This window comes from Culex pipiens, chromosome 2 (assembly GCF_016801865.2).
Source record: "Culex pipiens pallens isolate TS chromosome 2, TS_CPP_V2, whole genome shotgun sequence".
Lineage (NCBI taxonomy): Eukaryota > Metazoa > Arthropoda > Insecta > Diptera > Culicidae > Culex > Culex pipiens.
Window position 1 is genome coordinate 145,949,875 of NC_068938.1, and position 12,374 is coordinate 145,962,248.

At 42.6% G+C, this 12,374-nt stretch overlaps 3 protein-coding genes across 3 annotated transcripts in view; 1 reads left to right on the forward strand and 2 right to left on the reverse strand.

Annotated features, from left to right (window-relative positions):
* The window catches only part of LOC120414881 (putative transcription factor SOX-15), a 109,324-nt gene that overhangs the window by 11,585 nt on the left and 85,365 nt on the right, over window positions 1–12,374 (reverse strand). The gene's annotated exons all lie outside the window — the stretch shown is intronic.
* LOC120414883 (basement membrane proteoglycan-like) lies at window positions 5,635–6,945 on the reverse strand. Its single transcript, XM_039576206.2, has 2 exons — window positions 6,840–6,945; window positions 5,635–6,783 (listed from the first exon to the last, which is right to left on the reverse strand). The coding sequence occupies exons 1-2, from the start codon at window positions 6,892–6,894 to the stop codon at window positions 5,726–5,728; spliced, it is 1,113 nt and encodes a 370-aa protein (XP_039432140.1). The 5' UTR covers window positions 6,895–6,945; the 3' UTR covers window positions 5,635–5,725.
* On the forward strand, window positions 7,671–11,589 carry LOC120414885 (basement membrane proteoglycan-like). The gene is made up of 2 exons (XM_039576208.2): window positions 7,671–7,811; window positions 7,871–11,589. The coding sequence occupies exons 1-2, from the start codon at window positions 7,752–7,754 to the stop codon at window positions 8,564–8,566; spliced, it is 756 nt and encodes a 251-aa protein (XP_039432142.1). The 5' UTR covers window positions 7,671–7,751; the 3' UTR covers window positions 8,567–11,589.

Sequence of the window (12,374 nt, forward strand, 5' to 3'; positions counted from 1 at the left end):
TCTTAATGGGTAATTCTACGCCAACACACACAACAGTTGCCCCGACTCCTCTTCGATTTGCGTGAAACTTTGTCCTAAGGGTAACTTTTGTCCCTGATCACGAATCCGAGGTCCGTTTTTTGATATCTCGTGACGGAGGGGCGGTACGACCCCTTCCATTTTTGAACATGCGAAAAAAGAGGTGTTTTTCAATAATTTGCAGCCTGAAACGGTGATGAGATAGAAATTTGGTGTCAAAGAGACTTTTATGTAAAATTAGACGCCCGATTTGATGGCGTACTCAGAATGCCGGAAAAAACGTATTTTTCATCGAAAAAAACACTAAAAAAGTTTTAAAAACTCTGCCATTTTCCGTTACTCGACTGTAAAAGATTTTTGAACATGTCATATTATGAGAAATTTAATGTACTTTTCGAATCTACATTGACCCAGAAGGGTCATTTTTTCATTTAGAACAAAATTTTTCATTTTACAATTTCGTGTTTTTTCTAACTTTGCAGGGTAATTCTTAAGAGTATAACAATGTTCTACAAAGTTGTAGAGCAGACAATTACAAAATTTTTGATATATAAACATAAGGGGTTTGCTTATAAATATCACGAGTAATCGCGGTTTTACGAAAAAAAGTTGGTCGTCGTTGATCATGGCCGTTCATCGTCACTCACGATAGACACGGACGACAAAACAAAGAGAAACGCAAAAAGTAACTTTTTCAAAACTCTTTTTTCGTAAGATCGCGATAACTCGTGATGTTTATAAGCAAACCCCTTATGTCTATATATCATTTTTTTTGTAATCGTCTGCTCTACAACTTTGTAGAATATTGTTACACTCTAAAAAATAACCCTGCAAAGTTAGAAAAAACACGAAATTTTAAAATGAAAATTTTTGTTCTAGATGAAAAAATGACCCTTCTGGGTCAATGTAGATTCGAAAAGTACATTAAATTTCCCATAAAATGACATGTTCCAAAAAATTTTACAGTCGCGTAACGAAAAATGGCAGAGTTTTTAAAACTTTTTAAGTGTTTTTCTCAATGAAAAATAAGTTTGTTTGGAATTCTGAGTACGCCAAAAAATCGGGCGTCTAATTTTACATAAAAGTCCCTTTGACACCAAATTTCTATCCGATCATCGTTTCAGGCTGCAAATTATTCAAAAAACACCTCTTTTTTCACATGTTCAAGAATTGAAGGAGTCGTACCGCCCCTCCGTCACGAGGTATCAAAAAACGGACCTCGGATTCGTGATCAGGGACAAAATTTACCCCTTAGGACAAAGTTTCACGCAAATCGAAGAAGGGTCGGGGCTACTTTTCCCGATTTCGTGTGAGTTGGTAGAGAATTACCCTAATACATTCAAGGACGATGAAGGAACCTTTTTCTGTATATTCGTGAAAGTTTTCCCATTATATCGGTTTTTTTTTCAAAATATTATTTGTTAAAACTAAGTTTTTTTGAAATAAGAATTGCAAGATATTGTGAAACAATGTACTAACAAAAATTGGCAACATTTAATTTTAAGAGAGAAGGCAAGGCAATGTGAAAAAATATTGAAAATATATTTTGATCTTTTTTAATATGATTTTGGTTGCCTTAGGCAATGTTCTTTTTTTTCAATTAAATGAAAAATAAATCAGGGGCTAAAACATATTTTCAAAATAGAAAAAAGTGCAACATTGAAATCAACATTTTCTGATCAAGTTCAAATATGGTGGGTCTAATGATACCATCAAAACAAGCAAGAATCACAATTTTCATTCAAATCACACACTGAAACTATTTCTAATCTAAAATTGGACTGCATAAATCGATTCTACTTCATTTTTTCTTCAAAACGAGTCCTGGATCCACCTACTACGATTTGTGGTTTTCTAGATATCGAAGTTTAAAAATTGAGGTTTTTCACAATTTTCACGAAAAAGGCGAAACTTTGGGGTGGTTCCTAAAAGAAGGAGGTACTCTCAGGTAACCCTCACCAAATTAGTTTTTGAAGAAGAAAGGGTGATTTCCAGTGCTTATTCTGCGTTTTATATAAAATTGAGCACATTCGAGCATTTAACAAATTATGAATTTTTGAACCACGGATCGGAAATAGACGTAACACATCAGAAAACCCAAAATATCCAAAGTTCAATGGTATTTATATTTTTTTCAGAAGTATAATTCTTTCAATGTATTGTGCATTCTGTGATACTTTTTGTTAAAAATTTGCGAAAATTTAGCTTCAGGGGTAGGTGTGGCTGAATGGTTACGCTGTTCGCTTTGTAAGCGGAAGGTTCTGGGTTCGATTCCCTTCTGCTCCTATCGAGAAATTATGAAAAGAAGGAATTTTGAACACTTGAATATGAACACAAAATTCATTAGCTCGAGGCGGGGTTCGATCCCCCGTCCTTTGGGTCAGCAGACAAAAATTCTAACCACCAGACTATCGAGGCTTAGTTGAATAGAAGGATTAAGAATGCAATAAGAATCCAAGAACCTTGATTGGAACCTGTGAACCTAAGAACAGGACAATGCAAAATATTGAATGCAAAGTTGAATTCAGGAACTTAACTGGTTGCATACTCGTTAGGCGAATATTGAACTTTCAACACGATCAGAATTCACCACGCTTGGTGAACGAATTGGAAAGCTGTCAAGAAGAATCTGAGAACATACGAAGAATTAAGGACTATAAATAACTTTGACCGGCCATATCACTTACCACGGTGAATCTTACTAACCCACTCAAATCTCACGTGATACTTTGTCGAAGACGCAGCTGATTTAGCGGTCTTCATTACTCAAGTATCGGACTAAAATTCCCATCCACTTTCCCGTGTCTTATCACTGGTCGTGGCCGGCGCTGTGATTGACTAGCATGATAGGGACATTTGAAAGTTGCGAAGTGGTGATGATTGATTCCTACTCTTCATCTGTGGTCCACGGAGCAATTCTTGGAGGTCCTGGTCAATAACAGAGTAGCAACTACGGGTAGACACCAATGCTATGCTATAAAATTTGCGAAAATTTAGCTTCAAATGTGAATATACGAGAGCAGTGTAAATAACTCAAACATAGTTCAGGTACACCATCTCATTGATTAGTATGAGAAAAGCATCTTCTTCCATCGTGCGAATTCGTGACTTATCTTAAAATCTCCATCAAAACGTGAAGAAAGCCGCACCTTTCTCTCTCCCCCTCTCCCATTCGGTTGTCACGTGTTCCCGATCCACATGTCAACACTGCTGCCACGCATCAGCTACGCCGCAATCTTGACGAAACACGAAAAAAAGGCGAGCACGGAGAATGGCCTGACAGCCTCTTACCACAGCATGGGGACGCGCCATAAGGCACACGACAACCCGTTTGGAACATTACCGGGGTACTAATGTGTGACACACGCCACAACTCAACACCGGGGCTTGTTACGTGTGTGTGTGTGAGGGGGGACCCTTTGGGACCACTTCTAACAGATGGCAACGTGTGCCGTTGAATTCCTGAACTTCCAGAAGAAAAAAAGGAGTATTTGAACTGATTAAGGGGTGTCATTAGGGTGGTACTTGATATATTTAGCTTTTTTTTGCATTAAACGATTAAAGTAAATTGATTATTTTTAATCACAATATGACATTTTTCTTAAACCTAAATTAAAATCAAAGATTTTCCAAAAAATATAGACCACCCTAACCCTAAGATATAATTAGTTCGCAACCACCTTCGGTGCGAAATTCCGCAGGTCCTCAGGTTCAAACAGCAGTGTAATTTGAGAATCGAAAGCAAACACCAAGGCTGCCGTCGGGTTGTTGTTCGAGGACACCTTCCCTGACCTATGGTCAATTCGGACAACACACGACATTCCGCAGTGGTGGTGCGCAGCACGCGGCTTGTTTTGGGGGGGGGAGAACAAGTTTTAATTTGCACCTTCCGCGTTGTTGGGGAATGTTCTCAGCCTGTCGGTTGGTATGTTTTGGATGGTATTTGATTTCAGGTGCATGGTGCGACTCCGCTGGAAGTGTTTGGAATAGTTTGAAAATACCAGGGGTTAAAAAAATGATTTAATTGGAATATATGTGGATCACTTGAGGAAGGATCTGATTCATCCAAAGTGTTCTTAAACTTGATAATGCTCGATGTTCTTGATCTTAGAACATTTCTCGGGTGAGTTTTCAAAAAGCCGTAAGAGCCACCGTGACTTCCGAAAATTTCAAGTTTCTTTAATTTTGAGCACTTGAAAGACGTGTAAATGAACAATCTCAATCATTTTTGAAATTGTTTTTTCGTATATAGGCCGAGTACCGTTGCAAAAAGGGCTATGTTTACGTCTTTTTGAAAACTAATCCGAGATTTATGATAGCTCAGAACATCCCATACGTGGAAAATAAAGTTCTAATTGTTACCAAAGGGTCATGATAACAAGTTGGTACTGTGGTTGAGCTGAATTTCAGTAATTCAGGACAGGTTGGAATTTCACAAAAGAGGGCACAGATTTTTGGGAATATCGTGGAATATGCATCACTTTCGTAAACTAGTTGGAACACTGTTGATACCAAGGAACTCGAAGTTCATACCACCTTATACTAGCTTTACGTTCCAATCAATCCAACCGTTGCCGAAGTATGTAATTGATGATTAATTACCACCCATTGTTTTCAAGAGTCTACTTCTCCCACTCCACCATTGGTTACCACCGCACTACGTGAGCTAGTTGTCGTACCTGGCGCGGTGTGGTTAGTTGGCCAAAACCTGACATGGGACATGGCGGCCGCCGCCATGAGTCACCCCAAAACGGTTTTGTTCGCCAGCCGCCGTCGACCAATCACGCCGAACCAACGGTTATTGACACTTTTTTTTCTCTGTCCCAAGCCGTCCCGTTCCTTTTAAGCTATGTAGCGATGGACGGTTTCAAGTCAGCTGCCGCTGACGGGACAGTGCAGCAGGTGGGGTGGACGCCACTTTAACGTTGCCGTTGAGCTATCTTGTGTCAATTTGAAGTAAACAGTTTGAGAAATTGTCAAAGAGTAAGGTTATGTTCGTTCGGATTGATTTGTCGTATTTTGAACAGTCATCCCCGTCCATTTGTCTGTGGCGAATGAACATTTATGCATTTTTTCCGTAGGGGGTGTCTGGTGTAGTGGCGGACCTCGCGCGCATTAATATGCATGATGATGACCACGTGTTTCGTGAGCGCACGAGCCCCCGCTCCGAATTGGCAGATTTGTCCCCGGCGGCACGCGGAATCTATGCGCCAACGGGACCTCGTGAAGTTCGCGAAGCGATGAGGTGGGAGTTTTGCATATAAATAAATAATAAACCGCAACACTCGCGAAGGGGGGAGTTCGCGAGGGGAGCAAATTTACAATCGAGTAAAGTGTTCAAAAACAGCCATTCAATTGTTATTAGGACTATTTGTAGCGCTATGAACTTGTCTGCACTTTGCAGGTTCAGGTACTCGGCGGGACCAGTTATGGCGGTGAGGATTCTTCTCCGAGGATCGAGGGGAAGGGTGGTGGTAGAGTCTAGTCGGCACGACGAGGTGACCGCGGGTCTATTACCTCTCGACAACGACGTCGTTGTCTGGGGCTAAGTCAACAATTCATAGGGGCGTTAGGTTAAGAGCTGTGAAATTGCCATTATTTCGTGTCGAGATGGGCTAATTTGTTTATGTTTATTTATTACCATTAAACGGCTATTAGGACTATCTGATGGCGGGGTTCCACGATGATCTGCGAAGGTGCGGCCTAACTAGGCGTACTTGTGCTTCAAACTGTGGGAAGCTTTTAGTGATTCCCACTTTTCCCTGATCGACACGCAGATTCCCTGAACGCCTACGGCATGCCGACGGTAGTATCCTCTGGAACAACTCTCGCATGACATGCCCTTGTAACCCGTGCGACACTCGCACTCTTCAACGGTCGTCACAACGCCCAAGCCTCGATCCATCCAATCAGCACTATCCAGAACCATCAGTTGCGGTTCCGCTAGTCGAAACTGGTGACACTTGACGTAGAAAGCCTTCACGTTCCCCAGCACCGTCATGAACACCGACTTCGTAACGACCTCACCATTCAGCTGACGCCAGTCGTCCTCGGTCATCTCAATCTTACTCCGACTAACCTCACTACTCAGCAGCTCGCGACGGTTGTGATGAACCAGTGTGTAGTACTTCCCCTTCAGAATCACATCCGGACCGTCCTCGTCGATCCCGTCATCGTTCGTGGGAAAGTCAAAGAACCCTCCGTACGATTTCAACAGATTCCCAACCTGCGACGACGGCAGTGAATAGTACGTCCACGATTCCTGCTCGGAGTCCTCACTCCACGACTCCTCAACGGTATCGCTCGAGATCTTCAAATCCACCATATCCGACTCGGTATCGTTCGTCACGATCTGATTCCTAAACAGATTCGCCGCCTTCCGACACCTGTCGGTAATCCCCGAGCAGAAGCACTCTTCCTGAACACTCTCCACCCGCTGTTCGACCTTTTGCTGCTGCTTTGCAGCCAGCTCCTCCGTACACTCTGCCACCTTAACGTCCACCGCCAGCACGATCTCTCGTCGCCCATCCGCCGCGATCGCCTCGTACTCGTACAGTCCGGCATCGCTCCAGTCCATGTCCGGACAGCTCAACGTGCTGGAGGACTGCGCGATCGCGACCTCGCATTTTTCCGACACCGGACGCCCGTTAAAGCGCCATCGTAGGGCCGGATGGTTCAGGTTCTCTACCTTCAGCTTGAGTCGCTTCCCGTGGGGAACGACCGCGCTGAGGTGGTTTAGCAGTGTTGATTCCTCGGACTGGAGCTCTGAAAGGGTATGTTTTGAAGATATCTTTACTGAAAAAGCGTCACGATCGTCATACCTAGTCCGGAACAGCTCGCGGAAAGCGCAAAAAGCACCACTACCGAACGCCACATGACTTATCCTAGCGTAATCTGGACTGCAAATGATTTGCAGAACGCCTCAATCGATCGTGCCCTGATTTGCAACATAGTTGTGCAGGGAGATAACCTCGGCCGACCTGCTGTTTTGCTGATTAAGTGGTTCAGCTGGTACAACCCTTTGCCGCCGCTCTCGCGGCATCAGCTCCTTCAGTCGTTCCGTGCATCATTACAAAGCCAAAGCAGTCTCCACTGATAAGGAGAGAGTCTGTTTTCGGTGTCGAAGATCACGTTTTTAGCAGCACTTGCTAATAGTCATGAAGTACGCGTTGCGGTTATCAGTTCAAGTGGCGCTGTTCGGGTGCGCTGTTTGGTTCGCATCAGCAGGTATTACGTGAAGATCCCAAACTTCTTGCGATCACTTCTCAAGTGTTTCAACCAGTGGACAGAACCCCGCTCCGGTATCGACCCTTTCGCTGCCGCAGCAATGGATGGTCCGTGTCGGAGACGTTCCGGTGCGATAGCTTCCGTCACTGCTTGGACGGGTCCGACGAGCAGGGCTGTCAGGAGGCGCAGTTTGTGCAGCTTCCTCCGGAGAACGTTACGCTGGCGGTAGGTGATCTGCTGAATCTGACCTGCGTCGCCAGTGGAGTTCCGGCGCCGAGCATCGATTGGAAGATGAACGGGAAGCTTCCGGGAGGGAATTGCGACTGGAGTACGGAGGGTGGCGTTGGGACGTTGAGTTGTCGGATGCGGTTGATTGATGCTGGGAATTATAGCTGTGGGGCGCGGCAGCCTAGTGGAAGGGCGATCGAGTCGCGAGGGACGGTGGTTAACGTAACTGGGAGTGCTTGCCGGGAAGGATACTTTAGTGAGTCCGGGAAGCGGAAACTATGTTTGAAGTGCTTCTGTTCGGGGGTGTCAACGCTGTGCCAGGCAGCGAATCTGTACAGGTGGAATGTGAGTCTTGTAGATATTGGAGGTCACATTATGATCAAATTTCTATTTGCAGTATACAATGGCAATGAACGACTGGAAGATGAAATACGCTGCAGTGATGTTCAGTAATGATACCCAACATCTGAACATCAAATCGTACGACAAGTTCACCCTTCCTCAAACGAACTTTACACCGTATTACAATCTGCCTTACCGATTTATAGAGTATCAGGTGGGATCATACGATGGGAATCTACTGTATGAAATCCAGGTGGACAACGCCAGCTATTCAAAAGACCAACCGGACATCATACTTCAAGGTTACAACACAACCCTCTTCTACAAGTACAAAACCCCGTTGATCCCAGGACGCTCCAACAAGGTAGTCCTCCGACTCCACGAGTCCAACTTTCGCCACCAGGACGGGAAAAAGGCATCGCGTGACGATCTGATGATCGTACTGGCCTACCTCAATCTCTTCCTGGTTCGGATGTATCCCACAAATGGAACTTACAGTCCTTCAAGTACGGATATTGTGATGGATTCCTCTACGGACCTGGGATATCATGGGCTGGGGAAGATGGACCGGATTGAGGAGTGTCGGTGTCCTCATGGATATCGGGGGAGGTCCTGCGAGAGGTGTGACTTTGGGTACAATCGAGCGAATCGGTATTTGGCCACGGGGGTCTGTATGCCCTGGGAGTGGCATAGGGAGGAGTATTACAAGGTGTCTACGTCGACCACGTTGAGGAACTATCATTATGTTTGAGTTGACGAGAAATACATACTTTGAAGTAGTCTTGTGTGTTGATCTTACCTGCAAAGAGAAAATAATACAAATGTCAGATAAGGATTTATGAATCTCCAAGAATTTTGAATACAATTTGTAATTTCCGATAAGCAGGCCAAGGATTGATACCTAAGAGCATGCAATGGCACTGACCTTGTTGCGTGCTCTTCGGTTGACGTCCACGTAAGGAACATCCTGGAAGGAGCGTAACTAACTACATCCGTAGTTCTGTTAGATCATCCGAATTATCTTGATCAGAACAGTATAGCTCTGGTTCCTTGCGAGTGTCCTATTTTCTTACCTCCACGTTGGCTTGGTTTTCATGATGACCTAGCTGGTGGCCTGTGGAAACGGATCGTAAACCTTTGACCACCGCGGGTCAGAGTCGAGACGGCTAAAAGAAAGGGGCGCTACAATGTGGGAAAGGGAAGTAATTTGTGATTGTAGACGGTATTGTTTTGATTCGCAGTATGTTGAGTCAACTGCTGTGGATGTACCTGAAACATCGCACAACGGGGTTTCTCTTGTTTTCATTCTCAGCTACCACCTATATCCTATTTTTATTTTGCTCTACTGATTCTCACTTCTTCACTGATTCTTCTATTTGGATACATGGATTATGGATACATCATTTGATTTTGATTTTACTAACTTTTGATTCACTTATCTCTCAAAGCTTTTCCACTCTTTTTTACCAATTGATACTGCTGTAACAAACTTTGTTTTTTTCTTAAAAATTTACTTTTCCTTAATGTACTAGTAATATCAAGTCTATTTATCATTTGCCTAATCTTTTTTAATTTTATTGCGAATTCATTTATTTGAATAATTCTTTATCTGTCCTATAAATTATCATTACTATAATCTAAGCTTGTTTTGTATCTCTATTTATTAACTATTGTCTAATTTTACATCTAATACATCTAGCTTCTCATTTTTATTCTTTAAAATACGCTCATCATTCTCTTATTATTGATTCTTGATTTTTATAAAATAAATTCTCTGTTACTGTCTATTATCTTCACCCTTTTTTCAAACAAGTGAGGTTTGAGCCCTTACTCAATTTATGGAATGGTTAAAGGATTAACACAAATATTACTATTGCATTTTTGGTAAACTTTTAAAACATGCTTAGGACCAAAAATTGTAACAAAACACCGCGACAAAAGAAATAGCAACATATAAACACGACTCAACACTAGGAAAGATTTCAGGAGAAAACAATAAAACAGTAAAATAACAACTAGTTTTTGAATTCAAACTAAAAATAAAACAGTTTTTGCTTTAATGAAAGTTGGTAGGCACACTATAAATGGTTAGGCGCTTATACTTACATCAAACCCTACGTAATGTACCACCCCCGGCCGAGTTAAAATGCGTAACCGGAAAAGAAGGTGTGCATGCCTGGCACGAACACTCAAAGCGTGTTCTAGCGTGTTGCTCGTACTGACTCAGAGCAAGGGTGAGATGTAGGTGTAAGGGCAGTGCGTGTTCGTCGGGAACCTGGTGCATAAGATCGGTCAAGGCCCGTTCTTACACTGAAAATTGCGAATTGCGAATTTGTAATTTCCGATAAGTTCAAAGCAATCTTAGACTGAAATAAATCCCTTTCAGCCAGCATCAGAAGCAGTACCAAGTCGTGTTCTTCCCCGTGTCATCTCCCCAAGATATTGGCTACGCTTTCACCAACGGTGCGGCCTTCAACTCCCTCGTTGAAGTCTTCAGCAGCTTCCCCTGAACCTCAGCGACAACAGCCCTAACAATTTCGCGATTTCACCGCGGTCTTCCCGCAAAGTCTTGTACTCCCATGTAGATCCGAGAGATTCAACCAACTCAACGCACCGCGCAGCGCGCGCTCAATTTATGTTGTTTATTCAGATCACACGCGGGGTTGAGGGCTGAACATGACCATCGCCGCGGAGAGGAGGCTCGACGCGCATAATAAGATGTGCGTGGGAGAATATGCTAATTGGAAGCTAGCAAGTCAACTTAAGAAAATGGCTCATCTCTGAAACTGGAGCGAGCACTCTGGCGGGCGCGCCAGTTTTGGTGTTTGTTATTGTGATTATGCAGAGCTCTCTCTAAAGGGTGGAGAGGTTTTTTTATTTTGGAAAATTTTGAATACAAAGCAATGTCAGGGAAATGGGTTCCCAGGATGGGAAGCGTGGCGAGACTCTGCCAGGGCACGTGCCGATTGTTTTTCGTAGACCTTTAGATTACTATTATGATGGATGTAAACAAGAAAAATCATAGTATAGTGTACAAAAAAGCGCAAAATTCCCAATTTATGGAACAAATCCAGAGTACTTTTTAAAAGGCATGTTTATTTCTAATATGAGCATTCATTCATAAACCAAATGAGATGTGAATTTTAGTATCTTAACAAAAGATAAAGTTTCAAACTAGATTTTAATCCGTTCCAACCGACCACATGCAGTTTATCGCTTGGTTGACTCTGATCTGCATCGGCAATTATTCTTCTTTTGAAAGTTCTTCATCGATCAAATCTCGCCTAGACCAGCTAGGTTTAACCCGGAGCGCTGCTATGCCCTGTTGAACTTTTTTCTCTCTCCCGACACAACTTGCCAAATCTGGCTCACTGTTGTAGGACGGACTACCGTAAAATTGCACTCTCCGACAAAAAAGAACTACAACGACGACGACCCAGCGCGATATTGCATGCCGCTCGACATGCGCTACAAAAAGTGCACAATTCGTAGATCACTTGAACATGTTTTTCCCCAACAGCAGCAGCAGCTCCGACGGCACCCAACCTGCAGCGCACGTTTCTTCTTCCAGCCCAGAGCTTCTCTAGGCCGCGCAACAGACCGCAAAGCAAAACAACACTTGTTACGAAAAAAAAAAAAAACTATTAACTATAATTTTTTCGCCCATTGTTTTCCCAGGGAAAGAAAACTCCCACAGTCCAGATTTTTGTTTTTATTTACGCTCTTTAGGTCTGCTGAACAGCGGCAGCTTAAGGTGCTGGCCTGCCTCCGACTTCTCTTACCCACTTTCCCCCTTTTTAAATCCACGTGGTTTCTGGAGGAGGAAGGAAGGTGGTGGAGGTCGGTCTTTAAAAAAAGCTCCAGCAGACGACACAGTTCGGTGCTCACCACCCCAAGCCGATACACATTTCTTCATTAAATTTATTATCATTAAAACTGCTATTATCGTCATCATCATTATTGCCACTACTTTTCGTTTTACTATTATTAACTCCTCTGGTGGGGGTCTGGAAACGAAAAACTATGCGCGGCTTAATGGAAGAGTTCGAAAAATCAGGTCTGTTTGAGGAATAATTTGACAGGTTTTAGGTGATCACTAATCTTTGCCCAATTTATGTAAGGTGTTGATCTACTCCTATATTATGGAACATGGAAAAATATCTTTGAAATTTGTAATGTCCGATTCCTTTCATTTTTCAATTTAAAACTCCTTGAATCTCATGTTAAGATCAAGCATAACGTTAAATCTTTATTTAAAAAATTTCCACCACAAAACTGTTTTTTTTTTCAATTTTATTTGAGTTTTTTTGATACTGTTAAATAAATTACAATCATTCTTCATATTTTACATTTTGTTTTTCTTTATACGTTTCAAAAAGCTTGTTGAGTTTGGTCTAACAAATGAAAATTTGGCTGTAGCTTATTAAACAGATGCGAATTATACTGTGTTGATGATTTTTTTTTAAATTTTAGGATGATTCATAATACAGGTTGTAGTTTAGATTTAGCCCATTTTAGACCACTTTTTCAATTATAAGGCTACATATGGGAAATGTAAT